The sequence below is a fragment of the Castor canadensis genome, chromosome 11 (assembly GCF_047511655.1).
Source record: "Castor canadensis chromosome 11, mCasCan1.hap1v2, whole genome shotgun sequence".
In the NCBI taxonomy this organism is placed as follows: domain Eukaryota; kingdom Metazoa; phylum Chordata; class Mammalia; order Rodentia; family Castoridae; genus Castor; species Castor canadensis.
The window spans coordinates 21,317,952-21,345,768 of NC_133396.1; the positions used below are offsets into that span (position 1 = coordinate 21,317,952).

The window sequence follows — 27,817 nt, forward strand, 5'->3', positions numbered from 1 at the left end:
ATTGAAGCAGCAATAGTCTCCCCAAAAAGAAAAGTCCAGGACCTGATGGATTCTCTGCTGAATTCTATCAGACCTTTAAAGAAGAACTGATACCAACCCTCCTTAAACTGTTCCACGAAATAGAAAGGGAAGGAAAACTACCTAACACATTTTATGAAGCCAGTATTACACTTATCTAAAACCAGGCAAAGGTTTACACCTCCAAAAAGGAGAACTATAGGCCAATCTCCTTAATGAACATTGATGCAAAAATCCTCAACATAATGGCAAATCGAATTCAACAACACATCAAAAAGATTATTCACCACGACCAAGTTGGCTTCATCCCAGGAACGCAGGGGTGTTTCAACATATTAAAATTAATAAGCGTAATAAACCACATTATCAGAAGCAAAGACAAAATCCACTTGATCATCTCAATAGATGCAGAAAAAGCCTTTGATAAGATCCAACACTATTTCATGATAAAAGCTCTAAGAAAACTAGGAATAGAAGGAAAGTACCTCAACATTATAAAAGCTACATATGACAAACCTACAGCCAGCATTATACTTAATGGAGAAAAACTGAAACCATCCCCTCTAAAATCAGGAACTAGACAAGGATGCCCACTATCTCCACTCCTATTCAACATAGTACTGGAATTCCTAGCCAGAGCAATTAGGCAAGAAGAAGGAATAAAAGGAATATAAATAGGTAAAGAAACTGTCAAAATATCCTTATTTGCAGACGACATGATCCTATACCTTAAAGACCCAAAAAACTCTACTAAGAAGCTCTTAGACACCATCAATAGCTACAGCAAGGTAGCAGGATATAAAATCAACAGAAAAATCATTAGCATTTCTATACACTAATAATGAACAAACTGAAAAAGAATATATGAAAACAATTCCATTTACAATAGCCTCAAAAAAAAAAAATCAAATACCTAGGTGTAAACCTAACAAAAGATGTGAATGACCTTTACAAGGAAAACTATAAACTTCTGAAGAAAGAGATTGAGGAAGACTATAGAAAGTGGAGAGATCTCTCATGCTCATGGATTGGTAGAATCAACATAGTAAGAATGTCTGTACTCCCAAAAGTAATCTACATGTTTAATGCAATTCCCATCAAAATACCAATGATATTAATTAAAGAGACTGAAAAATCTACCATTAAATTTATATGGAAACACAAGAAGCCACGAATAGCCAAGGCAATAGTCAAAAGAACAATGCTGGAGGCATCACGATATCTGACTTCAAACTATATTACAAAGCAGTAACAATAAAAACAGCATGGTACTGGCACAAAAACAGATATGAAGACCAGTGGAACAGAATAGAGGACCCAGATATGAAGCCACACAACTATAACCAACTTGTCTTTGACAAAGGCGCTAAAAATATACGATGGAGAAAAGAAAGCCTCTTCAACAAAAACTGCTGGGAAAACTGGTTAGCAGTCTGCAAAACACTGAAACTAGATCCATGTATATCACCCTGTACCAATATTAACTCAAAATGGATCAAGGATCTTAATATCAGACCACAAACTCTAAAGTTGATACAGGAAAGAATAGGAAATACTCTGGAATTAGTAGGTATAGGTAAGAACTTTCTCAATGGAACCCCAGCAGCACAGCAACTAAGAGATAGCATAGATAAATGGGACTTCATAAAACTAAAAAGCTTCTGCTCAACAAAAGAAATGGTCTCTAAACTGAAGAAAACACCCACAGAGCGGGAGAAAATATTTGCCAGCTACACATCAGATAGAGGACTGATAACCAGAATATATAGGGAACTTAAAAACTAAATTCCCCCCAAACTAATGAGCCAATAAAGAAATGGGGAAGTGAACTAAACAGAACTTTCTCAAAAGAAGAAATTCAAATGGCCAAAAAACACATGAAAAAATGCTCACCATCTCTAGCAATAAAGGAAATGCAAATTAAAACCACACTAAGATTCCACCTCACCCCTGTTAGAATAGCCATCATTAGCAACACCACCAACAACAGGTGTTGGCGAGGATGTGGGGAAAAAGGAACCCTCTTACACTGTTGGTGGGAATGTGAACTAGTACAACCACTCTGGAAAAAAATTTGGAGGCTACTTAAAAAGCTAAACATTGATCTACCATTTGATACAGCAATACTACTCTTGGGGATACACCCAAAACAATGTGACACAGGTTACTCCAGAGGCACCTGCACACCCATGTTTATTGCAGCACTATTCACAATAGTCAAGTTTTGGAAACAGCCAAGATGCCCAACTACTGACAAATGGATCAAGAAAATGTGGCATCTATACACAATGGAATTTTATGCAGCCATGAAGAAAAACGAAATGTTATCATTCACTGATAAATGGATGGAATTGGAGAACATCATTCTGAGTGAGGTTAGCCTGTCCCAAAAGACCAAAAATCATATGTTCTCCCTCATATGCGGACATTAGATGAAGGGCAAACACAACAAGGAGATTGAACTTTGATCACAAGATAAAAGCGAGAGCCCACAAGAGAGATATGAGACCTAAAAAATTAGCTAGCATTTGTTGCCCTCAATGCAGAGAAACTAAAGCAGATACCTTAAAAGCAACTGAGGCCAATAGAAGAAGGGGACCAGGAACTAGAGAAAAGGTTAGATCAAAAAGAATTAACCTAGAAGGTAACACACATGCAGAAGAAATTAATGTGAGTCAACTCCCTGTATAGTTATCCTTATCTCAACTAGCAAAAACCCTTCCTATTATTGCTTATACTCTCTCTTCAACAAAATTAGAGATAAGGACAAAATAGTTTCTGCCGGGTATCGAGGGGGTGGGGGGGAGAGGGAGGAGGCGGGATGGTGGTAAGGGAGGGTGTGGGGGCAGGGGGGAGAAATGATCCAAGCATTGTATGCACATATGAATAATAAAAAAATAAATTAAAAAAAAAAGTGCACTTATGATTTAGGGTGAGGAAAAGAAGTTACAACAGGGTGATTTCAAAGGTGTCCAGATAGCTTCATTTAAAGAATGTGCTTACTATCAGTTGAGAAAAGGTAGGCAAATTACCTAAAGTCACACAGCCACTTACAAAGGACTCTTACCAGTATTATTGCAAGCAATTGCTGTGTATTTTTTCCGCATAGGACCCTGTACTAGGAGTACAAAGAGGTAACTGTAAGAGATTGTCAATCTAGTGGGAGCTAAATATGTGACAATACAGATTTTTTTTTTGAATAGGAGAAATTGGAAAATTTTGGTACCACTTTTACGAAATAAAAATTAGGAGACAGAGCCAGCCACATTGCATGAGGAAGCTAATGCTTTTCCAAGGAGATTGTCCTGCCTCGAGTACAGAAACATTCACATTACCCAATGTTGTAGTTCTCACCTTCAAAAGTAACCAAATGATTGGCTTTAACTACTAGGCCAGGAAGTAAAATTGTGTATTTTCTTTTTTAAAGAAAAAAATATGACTTCCAGGCAGTAACTAGTTTGTCATGAAAGACAAAAACAGAAAGTAATTAAAAACAAAACAGTGAAAGCCTAAATGGTCTCCAATAAAAAAAGAATTCTGTAGCTTCCAAATTGGCACCATGAATAAATATAATCCTCTCTTGCTATGATCATGCTGTCATACATGCTTTTGCTATGGGAGAAATGGGTTTTTAAAGTTTAGCTTAGCTGGTGGAGTGGCTCAAGTGGTAGAGTGCCAGCCTAGCAAGTGTGAAGCCCAGAGTTCAAAATCCCTGTACTGCCAAAAAAAGAAAATCACTCAAAGTTCAGCTTGTTAGTAAGATTTAGATTCTACAGTGAGCTAGATGGCATGTGTATGTGTGCACGATATAAAATGTAGTATGAGTTACATCAAGGGGCTTACAATTTAATTGGAGGAGATAAGGTATCATATATACATGGCATCAATCCAAAATGACATTAGATATAAGAATAGTTTACATATCACGGCGTGCAAATGACCATCTCATATGTATGCACATATGCTTTTACCTGAGTGGTTAAAATGTCGCTCTGTGAGGACAGCCCTGAGCAGTCTTCAAAGAGGTTTGTCTCACTCTCATACCCAGGTGCCACTTCACCTTAAACAGTAAGAAATAAATTCAGATGTAAAAATAGACCACGAATACTGCAACTTGCTGAATCTGTTTCTTCCCATTGGCAGGAATGGTTCTACTTTCATGTCACATAAAATGATTAAACTCCTTGCTTTGAGACACCATAGAAATCCTAGTAATAAAAACTGGAAGCAAGTCTACCAACAATTAGGGCATTAAAGTTCATTCAGTCACAGATGTTCTAGCTGTGTGAGGGACTGCTGACTTTTTAGGAAAAAATCTTAGGAGGAACAACTTTCAAGTTTAAGTAGCACTAAATTTTTTTTTTTTTTTTTTTTGAGGGTACTGGGATTTGAAATCAGGGCTTCACATTTACACAAGGCAGGCACTCTACTGCTTGAGCCATACCTCCACCCCTTTTTGCTTTGGTTATTTTAGAGAAAGGGTCTGGTGTTTTGCCCAGGCCAGCCTGGATCACAATCCTATTTTAAGCTTCCTGCAGTCACTGGGACAACAGGTGCATGCCACCACACCCATCTTTTTTTCCACTGAGATGGGGTTTCGCAAACTTTTTTGCCTGGGCTGGCCTTAAAGTGCAATCTCCCCATCTCAATCTCCCAAGTAGTTAGGATTATAGATGTGAGCCACTGGCACCAGGCTGTAGCAGTCAATTTAACTGTACTTGGAGACTCACAAAACTTGCTCCCCCAAAAAGGCATAAACATTTAGTTCATTCCTATTAAATAGATTTGGGAAAAAACAAAAAACAAAAAACAAAAACCTGGTTCCAATACCTAAGTTTGAATCCACACAGTCTTCTTCATCATGATTATCTTCTTCCAGGCCATTTTCCCTTTCTTCATCATCTGAAACCAATTCCTTGCCACTCAGAACAACTTCTTTGTTCTCAGACTGATGCCTCATTTGTTTGGAAGGAGAATCAAACATTAAGAAGGGATCCTGGGAGTTTGTATTTGTAGCCAAGTCTTCTAATGCACTGCACTGTGAAGAAAACAAGCTACCAGAGTATTTTGCTTCCTCATGAAGATGATGTTCCTGGGATGCCTTCACTAAGATCACCTCGTTAGTGCAGTCATTCAAACTTTTCTTCAATGGCACTAAGTTCTCCCCTGTCTTCTTAGACAGATACTCTGTCACAAGAGTGCTATGTCTGTTAGACTGAGGTATATTGGTTACTTTACTGAATAGTAAGTGTTGGAAGCACGGAAGATCTTCGCCCTCACTGGACAGACTCTCTTCCGAAGACTCTAAGTTCCTGGCCCCTCTCTGATGACCCTGGGTCAAAGATGTGTGGATTAAAGGGCGAGGGCTCCTGCTGAACTCTCCTCTCTGGATATTTTTGCTGAAAACAGCAGAGGTTTCCTTAATGACATCTTCAGCAAAGCTGGTATTTTCCTTTATTTCATTGTTATCTAACAGGTCATCAGGTGTCTCAGAACAAACCTGAGAGACATGAGTACTTCTCATAGGTGGTTCTAGGTTATCTGAAGTTAGATGTGGAGAGAAATCTACACTAACAGATTGAAGTACAACTTCATTTTCTCCTTGCTTTTGTATTTCAGGATGTTTATAATTACTTACAGGAAGACTTTGTTTATAGACTTCAGGTTGCATAAGACCTAATCTAAGCACAGAATTTAATTTAGGTCCTCTGTTTCTACCTAGTTCCATATGAATGTTTTCACTACTGGAACCTACTTCATTAATACTGGAGCCTACTTCATTAGTACTGCCTGAGCTGGCTTCTTTACGAGCATTTTCTCTTGTGTTATTTTGGCTAATTACATGCACTGCATTTTGAATGATGTTTTCGTTTCCCATTGCTTTTCTAGGTGACAGTGAATGTTTCTCAAGTCTTTCCTTTGACAAATTTTCCTTGCATTTAATTTTAACAAATGACTTGATGGGAGAAATTGATGGAATAAGATATGGATTTTGTGAAATTCCATGTTTATCTGTAGTAATGAGTTCACTGCCTCTGAACTGAGATGATGGACAAAGCCTAGAGACTCTTGCAATGCCACACTTGGCATTATCACCTGGTTTATCTTTCTGACAAATCACAGGAAAGTCCACAATGGTGTTAATTGCCTGCACATGCTTGGTTTTAGAGTGTTCCTTGCCCTGATTTTCTTCTCTTTGTTCACATTCAAGAGTGATATTTGGACTTTGCTTCCTTAAGGGCATGGAGTGGGCATAGACTGTTGCATATCCTTTTTCTGGATTTCCTGGACTTGGAAATAGAGCAAATGACTGACGCTTTGAAACTTGGAATATGTTCTGCAAATACTGAGTATCAAGTTCACTCTCTTCCATTTCTAGGTTTGTCTCCTGAATGTGGTTAACTTCATGTCTTAATGAATCCTTAAAGCCCTCTGTGTCATTTCTACTATCTTTAGAACAATCACGGTTAAGTTCCTTGGAGTTTTCAATGGCTACATACTGAGTCACACATTGATTTGATGTGGTTTTTGCCTTCCTAAGTGTACTACCTTCCAGTAATGATATACTGTCCTGAGTGCCATAATCAGTATCAGGTACCAATGAAATACTGGTACTATCTGCAGATCTTTCAGCTGGCAAACCCTTTACCCCATTTAATACCAGATCTTTAAGGTCTTTAGACACTTGAATTGTTTCTAGGCTTTCTTCTATTTTTTCTCTCTGAAGGCTAGGATTGACAAATTCTTGAAGTTTATTAGAACCTGAACAATAAACAGGTATGTTTGTTAACTTCAGTTCTGGGAAAGCATCACTGCCATGTCTTTTACCCACATGTTCATTTGGCTGGTTATTCTCAACTGCAGTTGCAGGTTCTAGATCTTCAGTGAGCTGAAGCTTTCTGCCACGCCTGACTGGCATTTGGTTGGAACTGTGTCTCTTTTTTTCTTCACTGCTAGTACAACTATCAATTTCTAGTTCATTATAATTAGATGGGCTTGGATTTCCACTGACTACTAGTTCAAGTGCATGAATATGCCTGACAGAGGACTTTCTCCTCAGCTTATTTTTCTTAGGTGCTTCTGGGTTGTGGATATTTAATTCTAGTTTCATATTGTTTATACTGCTGCTTATAGGTTCAGCTTTAGTTCTGAAAGCAGAATGTTTTTCCAATGATTCTACTGGGTTAGTATTTTTCTCTTTCTGAACATAATCACTTTTTGTTTCATTCTCATGACCACTATTAGTAATATTCATCACTAGACCATTCTGCTCCATTTGGTCAGTTCCCTGATTTATCTTTTTAGAAGTCTTTTGAACAGTCAAGTCTGCTTTCTTGATAAAATCCTCAGGATGAAGGCATGTAGTTTTCCTTTTACGCTTTACTTTATTTGTGAGAGGATGCTCTTGTGTTATTTGTGGTTCTGCGGGAAATGCTTCCACAATAAGATTTTCAGTTACATGGCTCAAGTTAGGGAGGCTTGCCTTCCTCCGATAAGTTTTTCCAAATATTTTATCTTCAATATTATTCTCTACTGGCTTGGGGCAGATTCTTTCATTTTTACTTATTAAAGCATTACAAGGATCAGTGGCCAGTAAGTCAATTTTCTCTGAAGAACCAGAATTTCCATTTACTTCATTTGGAACTTCTAATGCACTAGCTACTTCAGCATTTGATTCAGACCCCCCATCATATGAGTCACCAGAAGTTAACGTTTCATCACTTCTGGAAAACCAGTCATTAACTTTCTGAATGCTGCTATTTAGTGTTATCCAAGGAACATCTTGGGTATCTCTAGGATTCTCAGAGCATGGTGGTTTCTGCATATTCTGTTCTTTTCTCCCACAGAGGGGATCAGCAATCAGATCTAACTTTTTCTCTGTGCTGGGAATCTGCCTATCATTACATGTTTCCTTACTTTCAGCCCATCTGTTCTGTTGGCTCCTTGCTAAGCCAGGCTGTTTGCTTTTATTACAGAATTCAGCCTTTTCTACATTCATTCTGTCTTTAGTGAGTAATAAACTGCTGTTCTCATGCTGTAATGAGCTGGCACGAGTATTTGTGCCACATGGCTCCACATGCAAGTTTGAAACAGAAATACCCTGATACTTTTCTGGATGTCTCTCAGTTGCATGCTTCCCAGTGGTGTTCAAGTCTTTATTACTGGATTGATGGTGCTCAATATTTGTTATGGCCTTCTCAGAAAACTCACAAGCCGCTGAAAATATACAAAAATAACAAGGTGCTCAAAAACTGAATTATCATGAAAAAATATATGCCTAATACAAACTGGAATAGAAATCAACCAACTAGTTTTTTCAGAGAAACTAACATCATAAACTGCCAAATACACTGAAGATGTGACTTATACCCTTTCATGTAATTCCTATTTATCTAGAATCTCATTATTTCCACTTGAGATAATTAGATCACATCTCCTACTTCCCCTAGGAAGAGTAAATTAACTCACAGGTCTTTTTTTTGTGTGTGTGGAACTGTGATTTGAATTCAGGGCTTCACACTTGCAAAGCAGGCATTTTACCGCTTGAGCCACACTTCCAGTCCTCTAAGAGTAAATTAAAAGCAGACTCTTTGGTCATCAGACATATAGTACTCTGCTCTATTTGCAGACCTATGTTCCTACATTTAAAAACCAGTTGGCAAATGATGAAATACAAATATAGCAACTAAAAAACAAATGGCAGCTGGGTGCAGTGGCACGTGCCTATAATTTCAGCACTTTGAGATACTGAGCCAGCTTGGGCTATACAGCAAGACCCTGTCTCAATAAGCAAAAGAAAGTAAAAGGCAACAAGCAATTGTGTAAGGTATTATTATAATCACATCAATCTTGTATCACTGAAATACATCAGGCTGTACTATGACATCTGAGGAAAAAATACTATTCTAACTCTGCCAAGAAATGTTGTAAATTATAAATGCCCCAAATGGTTTTCAGAATAATCTAATTACAGTACTATATCTACCCACTCTCTCTTCACTGCCTATTAAATTGGGAAGACTTGCCATTACCCTTCTTTGCAGAATCCAAACTGGCTTCAGCCCTGGCTCCTTCAGGGGTGATCTGTAACAATTCTTGGTCTGTCACACTAAAGGAGAAAAGACAGAAGTTTTAATGAGAAACACTAGTTATGTGTTCACAGATCTACCAAACGAGCAAGATCAAGTATTTTCACTCCCCTAGGCAGGGTTATAGTAGCTGACCAGTCTGATTTACTTTTTGAAATCAGCTTTCTCCCTTAAGTAACTTCTAGTCACAATGGAATGATCAAAGACTGAAAACACACAGTTATAAAAACAGAGTGGTAGTATAAAACATTGCTTTATGGACATGAAAGTGAGAACCAAAATTTAAATGATTTCCAAAAGATAGATAGAAGACATATAAATGGACTGGAAAGCTACATTGCTTCCTATGCTTTTATTCAGGCTAAAACCACTTCCTTCCAATTTTTTTTGAAGGACTGAAGTTTGAACTCAGGACTTTGAATTTGCAAAGCAGCTCTTGTAAAGTAGGCACTCTACCACTTGTACCAGCCCACCAGTTCATTTTTGTCTTTATTTTGGAGCTGAGGGGGGGTCTCATGAACTATTTGCCCAGGCTAGCCTCAAACCATGATTCTCCCAATCTCAGCCACCCAAGTAGCTCGGATTACAGGCATAAGCCATGAGCACCTGGCTTGCTTCCTTCCAATTTTAAGATTAGGAAAAAATCATTTCCAAACAAAAACTAATTGATAATGACACCATCCACATTCAGACCAGTTATTACAGATCTTAGTCAGGGTCAAGCAATAATTCCTAATAACAATCTGGCAGTTAGCGTAAGTGGGACCTACTTATATGTTATTATATAATACATACAGACAATGTTTAGGAGATAGGTAGAATTAAAGAACAGACGCAAGAACTGAAAATGGAGTCCTTTAATATTTTCATCCACAATTACCACTGCATCAATACTACCATATATGAAAAATTCAGCTAGAGAACCACCATCCAGTAGAAGCAAGTGTGTAGAGTTCTACTGTTATTCTAAACTCCTTTGAGCATTACAAATAAATAAGTGAAATAAACAATAAAAAGGATTTCCTCAGGTATAAAATGAGAAGATGAAACTAGGTACCGCTAAGGTTTCTCCTAAAACCACGATTCTATTCTCCCTCATATGCGGACTTTAGATCTAGGGCAAATGCAGCAATATGGTTGGACTTGGATCACATGACAAGGGGAGAGCACACATGGGAGATATGGGAATACGTAGAAAACCCAACACATGATAGCATTTGATGTCCCCACTCCAGAGGAATTAATACAGAAACCTTAAAGCAATAGAGGTTAACATGAGAAGGAGATCAGGAGGCAGTGTAAAGATCAGTTAGAGATGAATCAATTTGGATTGTAACACATTTGTACACGAAAGCAATGCTAGGAATCTTTCTGTATAGCTAACCTTAACTCAATTAGCAAAAACACTTTGTCTTCCTTATTATGCTTATGTCTCCTCTTCAACAAAATTAGAGATAAGGGCAGAAGAAGTTCTGCCTGGAAGTGAGGGGGGGAGGGGAGGAGGGGTGGGGAAGGGGGATAGAGGGGAGAAATGACCCAATGTACACACATGTGAATAAATTAATAATAATAATTTTTTTTAAATCTAAGTATTAAAAAATATACAAAAAAATAAAACCATGATTCTAATTTAGGAAAACACAAAATCTTAAACATTAACTAGATATGAAAATACCATAGACAAAGGATCTTTTTGACTCACCTGCAATAATTTGCCTTATTAACTGTATCTTCAGAAGAATCAGATCCTAAAAAAATTGTCCCCAACCCCCCCAAAACAGTCAGTAAGTGTTTTAATTAAAAGAATGAAGTAAGAAAATGTATTTGTTGCAAAACAGATATTCATCTACAAATATTTACTGAGCACTCACTAGGTGGCAGGCACAATATGTATGTCAGGCAATACAGAAAAGTGGCTGAAAGCACAGGCTCTGAAGCCACCTTTCTACGTTTTAATCCACAGTTCACACATTTGCTAGCATTACTAACTTGAAAAAATTTCTTAATCTGTGAATTCATTCATCTGTGGGCTGGGTGTGTGGCTCAAGTGGCAGAGCACCTGCTTAGCAAGTGCAAAGCTAGGAGTTCAAAACACCAGCACTGCCTCCCTCAAAATTTTCATTTATAAAATCAGTGTAATAATAACAATCTCAGAGGTTTGATATGCATGTCAAATGAGTTATTCCAAAAAAAAGCATAATTGGGCTCATGGAGTGGCTCAAATAGTAGAACAAATGCCTAGCAAGCGTGATGTCCTGTGTTCAAACCCCAGTACCACAAAAAAAAAAAAAACAAAAAACCAAAAAACTCCTGGAATACACTTAAGTATTAACTATTATAATGATTGTAACATAACAAATTGTAACATATTATAATGATTCTGACATAATACCTGACGTACATAAATTAATTATCTTATAGGTGAGAGACATACAGGTAATTTCAATGAAATCCATTAAGTGTAATGGTAAATATATGGCACTGTTTGGGAGCTCAAAAGAGAACCATCCTCCCCAATTCTTATTTATTTTTTTCAGTATTGGGGTTTGAACTCAGGATCTTGCACTTCCTAGGCAGGTGTTCTAGCACTTGGGCCATGTCCCCAGAGCAACTGCATCTTTTACATTATTAATAACGCACCATAGCGGCCCCCTGCGAAATTATTTATTTTTTACTTCCCAAAGTTTCTTGCCACATGTAAAAATTATGCCCAAGGTTTCTGGTAAAATTGTATGACAAGAAATCTAAAACTATTAATTTGAATGTACAAAATTGGACACTCACCCAATTCAATATAGACTGATTTATTACGAGGTTGTATCTGCTGCTTTGTCCTCAGAGATCTCATAATTCCAAGGTTAGAGAGTTGGACACTAAGACTGGTTTCCTGCTAAACAGTACAGTAAAGGATGGTCAACCAATTTTTGGCCAGTTCTGTGCCTTTTTCCTAAAGAGAAACTTGAAGCCATGGACAAAACGAATCAACCATAATCAGTTAACTAAAATTTATGACACTTTGGGAAAAATGCCAGGTAAACTATCCACTAAAACGTCTGGGTTAGTCAGCCTGGGTTACACTGTAAACCTTGTCTCAAAAAGTCAAAATAAAACAAAATAGAATAATATGTGCCTGGCACTGGTGGCTCACACCTGTAATCCCAGCCACTCAGGAATCAAAGATCAGGAGGATTGAGGGTCAAAGCCAGCCCAGGCAAAATAGTTCCACGAGACCCTGCCTCAAAAAAAACCTTCACAAAAAAGGGCTGGTGCAATGGCTCAAGGTATGTCCTGAGTTTAAGCTCCCAGTACCGCAGACAAGAAAGAAGGGTAAAATAAAATGTCTGGGTTGTATGTGATTTGAATGTTTTTCCCTTTCTGTTGTTGGAAAAATTTCCAAAACTGTTAATTATGTATTATATATAATTATATGTATAATATACATTTTTTATTACCAAATGAGTAACAACAAAGCAAATCACTGCATTTTCTTTGACAATTACACCTTTTAAGTTGCTTAAAAAAAATCAGTAGCCTTGTAACTATTACAGACAAGCTTCAGAGATGAAAGCTCCAAGCAGGGGAAGGGCCTGGAAGGCTTCTCCTGACCACAGGTGACCTTCCCAAACCTCTCTAACTCTGAGCAGGACACTTGTCCAATCACTCAGTTTACTACTTTCCTTTCATATAAATCCAAGAGCATCTAGCATATTCACTAATTCATGATGCTTAATAAAGAGATGCTGCCAGAAGAAATGAAAATGGCTTTACCATGGAAGGATTTTCTGGTTCACTCTGCCGAAGTCTTTTGGCACGATTTCGGTAGCCCATACTTTGGATGATAGAAACCTCCTCCTTTAAATGTTCAGGAGAGTTATTTTCCTTTTTTGAAAAGTTATAATTATTTGCAACTGTGAAATTAAAAAAGTATATTAAATTTCATTAAAGAAACAGAAAAACCCTGTGTTTGCTAGCCATTGTGTTAAGATAGTACACTGCCACGTATGGTGGGGCACTCCTATAATCCCACACTCAGGAGATTGAGGCAGGATTTCGAGTTTGAGGCCAACTTGGACTACACAGTGAAAGTGTCTCAGCCACTCCTGTACTCCATTAAAAAAAAAAAAAAAAGGGTAATGCATCAAAGTTACCTATAATTTTAAAAAAATCAACTTTGGAAATTCTACTCCTAACACAAACAAATAAATACAGAGACTATCAAGGTTATTTTTTTTCCACCTTGTAACTAATAAACTTGCCTATTAATACTGAATCTAAGACAACAATGCGTGATGTATCATTTTATCACTAAAGAAAACAACGAATTAAACAATGGCACACCACTGATGATAAAACACTCCCTATTTCATAGATGTTAAGATCTGAAAGATGTGCATTTTAGGATTGATAGAATACGGTGTAAGGCTGATGGAAGTGATTTAAAATATAGATTGAAGATGCAAAGCTAAATTAACTTAGACCAAAAGGTCCTATCACTTATTCAAGGAAAAAAAATAGTGAGAACCTCCTGAGTTTTTCTGGACAGCCACTTGAGCACTGCCTCTGGGGCTATGCAACACTTACACTGCAATCCTGTGTCAAGCTCAAAAGCATGAATGATTTTCAATAGCTCTTCAACAAGTTGACTAAATCTTGTACTTTCTTGTAGACTTCTGAAATTAAATTGAGAGACATAATTAGCAAGTGATTATCAGCTTTTAAGGACATTAAAATAAGGAAATATGTAAACAAATAGATTATAACAGTTTCTACTACAGTCATAGTAGAAAATCCATATTCAAAGAACTATTAGTAACACTACACTAATCACTATATCATTGATATCAGAATAAACTGTGTAGCAGTATTTTTTTTTTAATAATTTTTTGGTATTCATGTAAGTCCACCAAAAGCCTAAAACTACCTAGCATAATGCTACCCTGAATCTATAATAGATACACATCCACTGCATAGAGAACTTACTATTCTTTTTTTTTTGTGTGTGTGGTGGTGGTACTGGGGTTTGAACTCAGGGTCTTGTGCTTGCTAGGCAGGGGCTCTACCACTTGAGTCATACCCTAGCCCTTTTGCTTTAGTTATTTTCTAATAGGGTCTTGTGTTTTTGCTGGGGCGGCCTGGAATGCAATCCTCCTATTTATTCTTCTTGCTTAGGTAGGAAGACAGACACATGCCACCATGCACAGCTTTTATTGGTTGAGATGGGGTCTCGAAAACTTTTTGCAGGATCTGGCCTTGAATTGCAATCCTCCAGATCTCTGTCTCCTGAGTGACTCGGATTACAGGCAGGAGCCACTGTACCAGCTGAGAATTCACTATTCTTACCATCCAAACCCTACCCAATCTCTCACTACTAGCTCTCCTTCCCAGGCATTTCCACCAAATTATGACTACATCACTTTGAAAGTAGATTGATATCAATTTTAAAAGAGAAATTTGGGTTAGGAAATTGGAAGGAAAATATAATTTATTCCTTTAAATATCTGAGTGCCTCTCTGTACCAGACATTGGAGAAACAGTATTGCTTGAGAGGGACAAAAATCAATGCCCTAGTAGAACTTACACTGTGGTAGGAATAACACACAATGTATAAATACACTGTGTGTAGGTAAATAGAAGTCAAAGCAATGAAAAAATAAAAGCAGGATTAACAATTGGGTCAGGGTAGTACAGCGCTATTTTAGATAAGACTGTGAGTTCTTGCATTATTCAGAAGCCTTAGATAAAGGCAATACATTGTTTATGGTCATGATATCCTGTTTGCAACCCTGTTTCATTTGATATTGGAAGTTAGGCCTGGTTAGTATTTGGATGGGAGAAAAAAGCATTAAGTTGCTAATACATATATAAGGCAGATGTCTCATAAAACTTTAAGGAAAATAACTTTAGAAATAATTTACTCTGCTAAAGACATTTTTATACATTTTTCTACTGATGAATGGTTTCATAGGAGCACAGCTATATTATTAAAGAATTTCTACTTCTTCCTGCCATTGTAGGTTGCTTCCCAACCTACCATGATTACACAAATTATATACCTTTTGGTTATATCATTCTTACACAAAGGACACCGTGAAGGCCCTTTCTTCTGGTTGAGAAGTTTCAGCATACAAAATCTATAAATTATAAAGAAAGAAAAGAACAATTCAAGTTACTTTCTTTTGTAGGAAGAACACTCAAAAGGCAAATAGCCATGAAAAGATAATCTCACAACTGTCCTTGAGTCATTTAAAAGATAGTAACAGATGAATTACAACCAGTGGTTTTCTATAATTGTTTTTAGGTGCTGCATAAGCAGAAACCAAACAACTTAAGAAATGATCTTGGAAAACTGAATGTACCTGCATATGGCTTACTATTATGATCAAATAAACTAATTCAAAAGTTAATATGGCATATTTAATAATATACTCATAATTATTTCATGCAGCATAATCAGACATAAGTAGCTAAACAGTTCAAGCAAAATGATTATAATTAGCTTGAAAACACATCATCTGAGGCTAGCTCAGTGGTCTAGCACTTGCCTAGCATGCACAGGCTCTGTGTTTGATCCCCAGCACAGCAAATTAACTAACTAAATAAATACATATAAAAACAAAAACTCGGGTTGGTGGAGTGGTTCAAGTGGTGGAGCACCTGCCTAGCAAGCATGAGACCCTGAGTTCAGACCCCAGTACGGTAGACCCTTGGTATCTGAGGGTCTGTGGCTTCAAGGAGACAGCTGTTGAAGAAAAACTGCAAATGCTGAGGATGCAAAAAGGTCAATACTGTTACTGTGGATACTTCATTCATTTTTCTTATAACTGCCCAATTTCCACTAAAGACATCTCACCTTTCAAAAAATCTGAAAATGGGCTGGTGGAGTGGCTCAAGTGGTAAGTGTCTGCCTAGCAAGCATGAGGCCCTGAGTTCAAACCCCCAGTACTCACAAAAAAAAAAAAAAAAAAAGAAAGAAAAAAAGAAAGTTTTCACTTTATCACTTAAACACAACTGACAATAATGAGGGACTGACTGAGAGCTTCTCTGCATCAACTGAGCATGGGAATTTAAATTATTTTGTTTTTCAAATTTCTTTTGATTTTTAAAAAATTAATTAATTGTTTTGGACCAGGTATGGTCAAAAGTGCCTGCAATAAAGCCACAAATAAGGTGGGTTTACTGTACTGCCCAAAAAAATTATTTTAGAGTCTATAAATAAGATCATATATATGTCTATGATTAATTGATTTTCAACAATGATGCCAAGACAATTAAATGGGAAAATAATTATTTTAACCAAATGATACTGGGACAACTGGATATCCATATGTAAAAGAATGTCTTATCTCACTCCACACCCAAAAACAAACTCAAAGGCTCATAGACTAGCAATGCATAGCAGTGGTGATAATTAAAGGCAGTGATTCACTCGTATAACCAGTATTTATTACATGCCTGGTGTTGTTCTAGATGGAAGGGATTCAGTGGACAAGCAAGATAAAATCTCTGCCATTTTAAAGGACATAATATTCTGGAGAGGGCGTGACTGGGTACAGAGGAAACAACAGACACTGACACTGAAGAGAGCCAAGAAAGAAAAGATTAAGGGAGCTGAAAAGTCAACAGACATTTGGAGAGCACTTTTTCTTGGTCAGTTTCTTTAACATGCATTGCCCTCTTTTTTATTTATTTATTTATTTTTGCAGTGCAGGGGATGGAAGCTAGCTGAGCAAGTGCTCTACCACTTAGCTACCTAACCCACATTATTGCCCTCTTCATCCATGCAAAAACCCTGAAGAATTATTATTTCTTTTTCTGGTGGTACTGGGGTTTGAACTCAGGGCCCCATGCTTGGTAGGCAGAGGTTCTACTATTTGAGTCACTCCACCAACCCTGTTTTTGTAAAAGGTTATTTTGAAATAGGGTCTCATAAACTATTTGCCCGGGTTGGCTTCAAAATACAATCCTCCTGATCTCTGCCTCCTGAGAAGCTGGAATTTCAAATATGAGTCACTGGCACTCAGCTGAAGTATTATTTTTGTTTTATAGTAAAGACTCATCCCAGATCACACAGTAAGCAGATGATGAAGGTGATATTGAATTCAGGACTGAACTGAAGCTAAGTCCTTGATCTTCAGACTATAGAAAGTGCATGCAAGCCAGGTGCCAGTAGCTCATGCCTGTAATCCTAGCTACTCAGCAGGCAGAGATCAGGAGGATCACAGTTCAAAGCCAGTCCAGGCAAATAGTTTATGAGACCCCTATCTCAAAAACAACAACAACAACAACAACAAAACAAACCCTTCACAAAAAAGGGCTGGTGGAGTGCCCCCAGGTGTCGGTCCTGAGTTCAAGTCCCAGTACCGCAAAAAAAAAAAAAAAAAGAGAGACAGAAAGTGCATGCAGGTAGGAATGGTGAAGGAGACTCAGGGGTCCTTCTTCACTTATATAGATACTTCAACTACCATGCTGCACTTTGACACTATAGCTTTGAAAACGAGGTTATCAAAAATTACCCTCAATCTGGACACAATAACTCATGTCTGTAATCCTAGCTACTTGGGAGACTGGGATCAGGAGGATCAGGTTCAAGGCTAGCCAGGGCAAATAGTTCAAGAGACCCCCATCTCCAAAGTAACTAGAGCAAAATGAACGGGAAGTGTTGTTCAACAGTAGTTCCAAGCATGAACCCCAGTCCCACCAAAAAAAAAAGTTATCTTCAAGGAGGTGGAGAATAGCTCAGTGGTAGAGCACAAGCATGTGTGAGGCCCTGGATTTAATCCCCAGCACAGAAAAAGGTGGGGAGGGATAAAAAGGCTAAAAGGCTACCTGCAATGCACATTAATATACTTTAAAGACATAGGGTAGGGCTGGCAGAGTGGCTCAAGTGGTAGAGTGCCTGCCTAGCAAGAGTGAGGCTACCATCACTTGAGAACGTAGGAATTCTACCTGCACTTTAGTACAATGGGTCAGGGAGGCAACAATGTATTACCCTGACAAATGATAGTGCGATTGAACAATTCACAGGAGGGGAATGTACTGCAGAATACAGCACAGTGACAAGCTAAGCTATATCGTATTACAGCCTATACAACAATTATATAAATAATACAGGGGAGCTAGTTATGCAGAAGTCAACTAAGACAGAGATTCTAATCTTTATTGATGCAAGGAAAAGAATGCATAAAGGAACATAAAGGTTTAACTAAACTCAAAAAAGAAAATGACTTTGTACATTATTTGAAAAGATTGAGCTAAGGAAAATGAGATGGATCAATGGAACATTGGCATATCTTTCAGGACTTAGGAGAAGAATTCATTAAGTTCTGTTTTAGAGCTCTGGGGAGTCTATGTGGTACACCAATTAAGGACAACACATACATTAAGTTCTACATGAGGCTCTCCGTGAAAAGGTCTGAGGCAAGTTTTTGCCTTTTTGGACTGTTAAAGCTTGAAACTTAAAGAAATGGCAAAGCATTTGATAGAAATAGAAAATTTCTATAGAAAACAGTCAGTAAATCACAGTTCCACAAACCGATTCTGGGGGTTTCTCAGAGTACTCATTTTTGGGAACATCTGTACCCCAAGCAGTTTAACAATGCTGTGGAATCCCATCTTAATTTGCTAATGCTTATCCAAGTCTGTGGTGGCAGGGAGTAGTAAATTAATAGTTCTGAGTCTAGGAAAATAAAGTCAGGTTGATTTTCGGCTACATATGATTATTTTGGGTGTTCTGGATCCCTATCTCTGCATCTTCCCTGCTAGCACAGCTAAGATTATGGACCAAAATAGCCTGTAGGAAAGGAAATGCAGATACACAGAGATCCAAAGCTTGGCACAGCAGCATTCATTTATGTTACTGGTCACATCATCATCAAACCTTGTCACTTAACAATAAGGCACTGTTTTGTATTGTTTTTTTCTTTCCTCTTTGGGCAGTACTGAAGCTTGAACTCAGGGTTCAGGTCTTGAATGCTTGCTAGGCAGGTGCTCTACCATGCTAGCCAAGCCCTCAGCCCTTTTTGCTTTGGTTACTTTTGAGATAGGACCTTGCCTTGCATTCATGGCCTGGGCTGGCCTGGGATCATGATCTTTCTATTTAGGCTTCTTCTCCTAGCTGGAATAACAGGAGGAGTGCCAATATGCCAAGCTTTTTATTGGATTGAGATAGGGTCTCACGTACTTTTTGCTCTTGCTAGCCTCTAGCTGTGATCCTCCAAATCACCTCCCAAGTAGCAAGGATAACAGACTTGAGTCACCACACCTGGCTTAAAGTTTTATTTTCTTCATCAAACCTCGTTTGTACTATTGTTTCAATAATTAAGCATCTATGTTGAGCTCTTCTACTGGGAGATTCTGCCTACATTTTTTGCTTGATATCCCAGTCCATTGAGTCAAGGCTCTTGCCTTCTATAGATAAGAATCATACCCTAACCCTCTACCTTCTGTGGTTAGATTCCTCCTATTTTTCTTCTCTTATAACCACCATCCTGCACTTCTGCTCATTTTTTGCTACTAGGTTCCTGAGAGACAATGTTCAACATATTTGCTCGATAGTCCATCTCTTGTGCATTTCTGAATTTCTCTGACACACCACACCAGTTACTAGATTCCAGAATTCCCTGGTATCATGATCTAATGCACCTAGACATCAAATCTGCCTAACACCAACTCATCACTCATCTGGATGTCCATAGTCGGAACCCATAACTTGCCTTACTTGGTCTATCTGGTTTTTACACCTTAACTACCCTGGTCTGGTCCATCTTCCTGTGCATCAAAAAATATATATGAAGGCCATCAATCCAAAACACTGGCTCTCAAACCTTAATGTATTTAAGAATGTCTTGGGTAGTCCCAGCACTCAGGAGGCTGAGGAAGGAAGATCACTTGAACCGAGGAGTTGGAAATAGCTGGGGCAACACAGTGAGATCTACTGAGTGACAAGAGTGAGAGAGTAAGTGAATGAGCCAGCGAGAGAACCCTAGCACAAAATACAATCCCCAAGGACACACCCTCATGACCTAGTTCCTCCAATTAGGTTCCACCCCTGGAAGTTTATCACCTCCCAGTAATGCCAACAAATTATGGCTCCATCAGTGGATTAATTCATTGATTGGGTCAGAGCTTCATGACCCAATCACCTGTCAATGACTGGCTTTTACCAGCTGGGGATCAAGTCTTAACCCATGAGTCTTTTTTTTTTTGGTGGCGGGGGAACTTTATATCCAAAACATAACACAGACTTAGTTAAAAAAAAAAAAAAGGTCAAATAGCTCATTCATATTTCTTTTTTTGCTGTTTTTTTCTTTTTCATTAATATTTTTTACATTGATTATATTCTTTTACCTATTTCTTTTCTTTCATTTTTTTTTTTTTTTGGCAGTACTGGGGTTTGAACTCAGGGCCTAGTGCTTCCCACTTGAGCCACTCTGCCAATCCTTTTTTTGTGTTGGGTATTTTTGAGATAGGTTCCCACTTTTTGCCAGTGCTGACCTTGAACCACAATCCTCCTGATCCCTGCTTCCCAAGTAGCTAGGATTACAGGCGTGAGCCACCAGTGCCTGACTTCTTTTTACTTTAAAAAATGTTACTACTAAAAACTTTAAGTTACATTTATGACTCGTATGACTCTTTGGACAATGCAGTCTAGATCTTCTAAAAGGTATTACACATTTTATTTATTATTTAGAAACTTCAAACCAATCCATGGATGTCTTAGGTAATTTTTTCCCAGATTGGTACTATTGTCTTCTTGGTATATATCTTAAAAGATTTCAGTACTACAGGCTCGCTCAAGTCAAAAAAGCTGCTTTATTTATTTATTTTGGGGCTTTTTTTTGAGACAAGGACTTGCTATGTAGCCCAGGCTGGCCTCTAACTTGTGATCTTCCTGCCTCCATCTCCTGAGTGCTGAGATTACAGGTGTGCACCACCATTTTCTAGCCAGCAGTTTTATTTTTATCAATTACAGTTCATCCAGAGAAAATACAAATGATGCTTGGGGGTATTTCCCCAGCTTTCTTATCATATAGATCAAGGTATTATACAGATTATGAAGGTATAATAGCAGAGATACTTGTGAAAAAGTTGATGTGTATATAGGCATTGTATTAGTCTATTCTGCATTAATGAAACAAAATATATGAGCCTGGGTAACCTAATAAGGGAAAGAAGTTTACTTAGCTTGCAGGTTAGGAGGCTCAAGGCATCTGCTGGCCTGTCTGCTGGCAGAATCCTGGGGCAGCACAGGGGATTATCTGACGAGAAACAAGGAGCACTTGTGTGTGGCCCTTGGTGCTTCTCTTCTGATAAAGCTGCAAGTATTCAATCATGAAGACTCCACCCTAAAGACCTTGCCTAAACCTTCCACAGGTCCCACCTGTAAACACTGCAGTCAGATTAAGTTTCCACCCTCTTAATAGCTCACAATGAGAATTGAAACTTCAACACATGAAGCCTCAGAGGACACATTCAAACCACATCCAACTAGTATATCATTGAAAACACAATTTGAAATATGGCTGGTTCTCTTACTGTCTATCACATTCTCCATATTAGGAGCTGTAAGTCTTTCTCACTCCCTCCCAGTTGCCGACTCTAACCTTCTCAATCTCAACAGCTGGCTTTACTTTCAACATTACTGAACTCAACTACCTTAACTTCCCTCACCAGCCCCCCAGAATCTTTCTGTAGAATTACTCTTTTTCACTTATTACTGTTTATGAGTAACAACCACCTCTCCTTCTTATATCCATTTTCCATTTCCAAACACTTGTGCCTCCTCTTGCACATTTTCTTATGTCTTTTCCTCTCTGAAGGTTCCTTCCTCTACAAACACAAATCCTGTGAACACATGCAAAGTTAGTTTCTTTTTCCTGGACATATTCTATTTTCTTCTCTTCATACTTTTGTTATTTTCGTTATTTCCTTTGCATATAATTACATTCTTCCAGAAGCTCTCAAAGTAACTATCATGTAATATTTCCTTTCTTTAATCCCTCCCTTCCTTCCTTCCTTTTGTCCTGGCAATTGAACTCAGGACCTCCTGAATTCTAAGCACATGCTCTACCATTGACCTTTACCCCGGCCCCTAATTTAATCTTTCCTTAACTCACTATAAATATATTCAGTATTCATTACTAAGTGACAGGTAAGCATAGAGTACTTATCAAAAAGATTCTCACTGAGAAACAGCCAAAGTCCCAGCATTTAAAAGGTTAATCTTTAGGCCTGGTGATGTGGCTCCGTGGTAAAGTGCTGGCCTAGTATGCAGGGGGCTATGGGTTTGATCCCCACCATGCTAAATAATAAATAAATAAATGCTTAATCTTTAGCTATCTGTAATCTTTTAAATACTGTGACTTTATTTTCTTTGCCTCATACTTGCCAGGCAGGCACTGTACCACTGAGCCAAACCTCCAGCCCAGAAGCATAAAATTCTTAAAGCAGGTCAGTAATAAAGCTATATTGTCCTGGTACATGGTCAGAAAGAATGAGCTGAAGAATCATAAGGGAACCGTTGGGAACAGATCTAAACCAGTGTGATGATATGGGAAAGGAGTAAGGTAGTGGGAATGGGCTTCTGGATCCTTGTTGGGACAGAAGAATGAGAAGATAACAGAATTCAAAAGGAAGAAGACACCAGCCAGCTGGCAGACTTGTGTATCAGAGGGTATCCCTCCAAAGGGAACAGGTTTCCTGCAGTTTCAGCCAGCACTCATTATCCTTAAAGCAGCAGCTGTTCCCTTTTTTAGGTTATGGAAACATTCTAAGATTGATGAAAATTATGGTCTTCTCAGAAAAAGTACATGCCCATAGTTTTAAATACAACAGACTTTCAGGGAAAGCAGAAAGTCCCCTTGTTCCACTAAATTACCTACTCTACTTTTTTTTTCCTGAAATTCTCCCATTAAGAAACAAATATTTTCATTTCAAAGGGAAAGATCCTTAAATATGTAAATATAGTCATCCCTCAGTATGGGGGAGAATTTGTTCCAATACTGCCCATAGATACCAAAGTCTTCAGATGCTCAAGTGCCTTATGAAATGATACAGTATTTGCATACAAGTACAACCTCCCTATACTTTAAATCATCTCTAATTACTTATAATACCTAATACAGTGTAAGTGCTATGTAAATAGCTATACTACTGCTTAGAGAATGAAAAGAAAAGATCTGCACATGTTCAGCGCAGATACAATTTTTTACCTGAATATCTTCAACCTATGGTTGGTTGACTCTGTGGATAGAACCTAAAGCTATGGAAGGCTAAATGAATAACCTGAATCATTTGCATGAATGATTTTCAGCCTAAATATGAACTGACACCAGATCCCCTCCTATCTTCACAAGGATCACAAAGCAGCCAAAACATTGAACCTTAGAAAGGGGAAAGCAGAGACATATACAGAGGAGAGAAAAGTTGCTTATTTCACAACTGCTTACAGTTTGGTTTCACCCATAGACACAAAAACTAAAGAGCTGTTTGGTGGTTCTAAGTCACTTTTTATAAACAGATAAACTATGTCAATACTTTACCAAGAACTAGGCTACAACCAATTTATGATGACTTTGTAAGTATTCTCTGAAGAAGAATAAATAACTCGGAATTTTTTGTTGTTGTCACTTAACTAAAGAAGCTAAAGCTTCTATAAAGTTCAGTGTTCCCCTGTGTTATAAAGAATAAGTGTAGGGGAATGAGAATATAATGCAGGAGGAAGAACTAGTGGAGTGGTAGAGAACCTGCAAGCAAACATAATGCCCTGAGTTCAAACCCCAGTACCATTAAAAAAAAAAAAAAAAAAAAAAGAAAGAAACAAAATAACGCAGGAAGTGAATTTCTTATACTGGTATACTGTACATATGTATGGAATTATCACAAGGAAATTCGCTTGTATTATTAATATATGATTAACCAAAAAAATCATAAAATAAAATTTCAGGAAAAAAAAAGAATAAGCACAAAATATAATGGATTCACAAGAAACATCCAAACTTACTTGCAAAATATGTGGTCACACTTCGTGGAAACAGGTTCTTTGATCAATTCCAGACTAGAAGAATAAGTTGGGGGAGGGGGGAAGAAAAAATGAGGCTCAATAATTTTTCTAAAAATAGATATAATTTTAATAGAGCAGTTCAACTTTAAGCTGCTATAACCAAGTAAAGTATTAAATGTTTTTTGGGCTAGGAGCTAAGAACACAGCAGAAAAAAATCTGATCCTTACCCTCACTGAACTTTCAGATACCACCACAGAATTATACTGATCCCTTCAATGTTCTATAGTACAATTAGTATTTAAAAGATTAGCTGAACTGGAGATGTAGCTCCCTGACAGAGTACTTGCCTAGCCTGTTCAAGGCCCTGGAACCGACAAAGAAAATCATTAGCTGATAATACTTCATATTAATTATTTCCATCGATGCCCTTTTTTTTGGAGGTATCATTTTGAGTGTTCATTCTATAGCTTATTTAAACCCCAAAAGCTTTTTTCTTTGGTGATACTGGGGTTTAGATTCAGGGTTTCCAGCTTTCAAGGTAGGTGTTCTACCAGTTGAGCTATGCCTCCAGTCCTTTTTTTCTGCTTATTTTGGAGACAGGGTCTCACTTTTTGCCTCTGTGGGCCTGGACAACAGTCCTCCTATTTTAAGCTTCCCACTGTCCCTTTGGTAACAGGTGTGTACCACTATGCCCAGCATTTTTCTGTTGAGATGAGCTCTCACTGTTTGCCCTGGCTGACCTGGCACCACAATCCTTCTGATCTAGGCTTCTCGCTCAGTTTGGGATGACAGGCACAGGCCACTGCACCCAGCGATTGGTTGAGATGAGTCTTGTGACCTATTTGCCCAGGTTGGATTTGAACCAGTTTTCCCAATCTCAACCTCCCAAGTAGCTAAAATTTCAGTGTGAGCCTCCATGTCTTTTTTTTTTTTTTCTTTTGTTTGGACTGGAGTTTGAACTCAGGGCCTACACCTTGAACCACTCTACCAGACTTTTTCTGTGATTGGTTTTTCCAGATAGAGTTTCATGAAGTATTTGCCCAGGCTGGCTTCAAACCACAGTCCTCCTGATCTCTGCCTCCTGAGTAACTAGGATTATAGGCGTGAGTCACCAGTGTCCGGATAACTTTTTTTTTTATGGAATATGGGCAAGTTCAAGCATTTACACAAATAAAATAGTAAAATGAACTGCATGTACCATCATCTAGTTTCAAACAACTACCAACAAATGGCAGACTGGGGGCATGGCTCAAGTGGTGTGGTGCCTGCCTAAATAAGCTCAAGGCCCTGAGTTCAATTTCTAGTACTACAAAATAAAACAAAAACCAAAAAAGCAGATGGACACTCTTGTTTCATTCAATCTAGACCACCTGATTATTTTTAAACAAATCCCAGGGCTAGGGGTGTAGCTCAGTGGTAAAGTACTTGTCTAGCATGTGTGAGGCCCTGGGTTCAATCCCCAGCACTGCAAAAAAAAAGAAAAAGAAAAAGAAGAAATAAAACAAATTCCAGGCATACTATAGATATACAAATAAATATTTATGCAAATACATATCTTATATATTTATATAAGTACATAAATATTTAAACTATATACTTAAAAGACTTTTTTTAGTATAACCATGAAGCTATTATTATTCCTAAAAAATTAGTAAGTGCTTTAACACCATCTTTTTTTTGTCAACAATAGGGTTTGAATTCCGGGCCTCTTGCTAGGCAGGTGCTCTTAGCACTTGAGTCACTTGTCTAGCCAGTTTTTGTGATGGGTTTTTTCGAGATAGGGACTCCCCAACTATTTGTCCAGGGCTGGCTTCAAACCTCGATCCTTCTGATCTCTACCTCCTCAGTAGCTAGACTTATAGGCGTGAGCCACCAGCACCCGGCCATACTTTCTAATACACAACTAATGTTCCAATTTGCCTCATTTTTGTGCCATAAAAATTGTATGAAATAGTTAGATATGCTTAAATCATGATCCAAACAAAATGCACAATTACTTTTTCTTATGTCTCAAGTGTCTTAATCTAGTTTTCCTGTCTTTTATTTTAAAAAACTAGAACATGTGGCCTACAGAATTTCTCACATTCTGGATTTTGTCCATTGAACCCCCATGGTGTGATTTTTGGGGTTTCTTTTTCCTTTTTTGTTTTTTTGGTGGTACTAGGGCTTGCACTCAGGGCCTACACCTTAAGTCAATCCATCGGCTCTTATTTTTTGTGATGGCATTTTTCTAGATAGGGTCTCGAGAACAAATTGCCCAGGCTGGCTTCGAACCGCAATCATCCTGATCTCTGCCTCCTGAGTAGCTAGCTAGGATTACAGGCGTGAGCCACCAGTGCCCCGCCATGGTGTGCTTTAATATGTTCCTTACCCTCTTTGTTTCCTGTAAATTAAACTTATAGACTCAATCAAATTTAGGTTCATTTTTTTTTTAGCAAAAACACCATATAGGTATTTATTACACCACTGCAGTAGCATCAAAATGTTCAGTTTCTCATTATTTTGTAAAGACAGTGTAATAGAGCTGGTAGAGTGCGTGCACAAGCTTGAGGCATTTAGTTCAAACTCCCATACTGTCAAAAACAAAACAAAACAGTGTAGCAAATACTCATTAAAGGAAATTCACATCCCTATCTGTCTATCACAGAGTCCCAAGGCCTTTCTGAGATTCATTCATTTAGCAAAGTAACAAATATTCACTAAGCATCTGCCACATACAAGCACCATTTGTTGGAGCTGGAAATACAGTAGTAAACAAAATAAAGCCTGCCGTCATAGAGCTTACATTCTGGTTGTGGTAGACAAGTTGATAAGAAAAATAAACAAGAACAGATAAAAATAACCCAGCTACTGGAGAGGCTTGCAGTTTGAGGCCAGCCAGAGGAAAGTTAGTTCAACAAATAAGCTGAGTATGGTGATCCGTTCTGTTCATTACATGTTTAACTTTAGAAAAGGATCACAAGAAAAGCTAGATCACAAGAATAGCCTTCTTTTGAAGGGTTTGGTAATACAACTCTTGTAATCATGGGGCTTCTGATGCAGCACAGAGCAATGGAAAGACAAACGCTGGACTAAGTCAGAAGGCTTGGTTTCCACTACCAGTTTTTTTTAATTTTTTTTATTTTCTTTTATTCATATGTGCATGCAATGTTTGGGTCATTTCTCCCCACTTCCCCCCAGCCCCCTCCCTTAACGCCCCCACCTCCTCCCTCTTCCCCCCTTCCCCCTCAATACCAGGCAGAAACTATTTTGCCCTTATCTCTAATTTTGTTGAAGAGAGTATAAGCAATAATAGGAAGGAACAAGGGTTTTTGCTAGTTGAGATAAGGATAGCTATACAGGGAGTTGACTCGCATTGCTTTCCTGTAGATGTGTTACCTTCTAAATTAATTCTTCTCAAACTAACCTTTTCTCTAGTTCCTGGTCCCCTTCTCCTATTGGCCTCAGTTGCTTTAAAGTATCTGCATTAGTTTCTCTGCATTGTGGGCAACAAATGCTATCTAGTTTTTTGGGTGTCTTACCTATCCTCATACCTCCCTTGTGTGCTCTCACTTTATCATGTGATCAAAGTCCAATCCCCTTGTTGTGTTTGCCTTTGATCTAATGTCCGTATATGAGGGAGAACATACGATTTTTGGTCTTTTGGGCCAGGCTAACCTCACTCAGAATGATGTTCTCCAGTTCCATCCATTTACTTGCTAATGATAA

The 27,817-nt window shown here is 38.1% G+C and overlaps 1 protein-coding gene across 8 annotated transcripts in view; it reads right to left on the bottom strand.

The window, feature by feature from the left end:
- Brca1 (BRCA1 DNA repair associated) overlaps nt 1–27,817 on the bottom strand; it is a 72,313-nt gene that overhangs the window by 37,681 nt on the left and 6,815 nt on the right. For 2 of the 8 annotated variants that reach the window (XM_074045797.1, XM_074045795.1), the window contains exons 3-11: nt 24,109–24,162; nt 15,161–15,238; nt 13,689–13,777; nt 12,876–13,015; nt 11,892–11,994; nt 10,810–10,855; nt 9,051–9,127; nt 4,849–8,235; nt 3,990–4,078 (exon numbers count right to left, since the gene is read on the bottom strand). In XM_074045797.1, coding sequence (XP_073901898.1) covers nt 3,990–4,078; nt 4,849–8,235; nt 9,051–9,127; nt 10,810–10,855; nt 11,892–11,994; nt 12,876–13,015; nt 13,689–13,777; nt 15,161–15,238; nt 24,109–24,162 — 4,063 coding nt within the window. Of the gene's footprint in view, nt 1–3,989; nt 4,079–4,848; nt 8,236–9,050; nt 9,128–10,809; nt 10,856–11,891; nt 11,998–12,875; nt 13,016–13,688; nt 13,778–15,160; nt 15,239–24,108; nt 24,163–27,817 lie in introns of all 8 variants that reach the window. The other 6 variants (XM_074045796.1, XM_074045794.1, XM_074045800.1 and 3 more) reach the window with 3 other exon arrangements.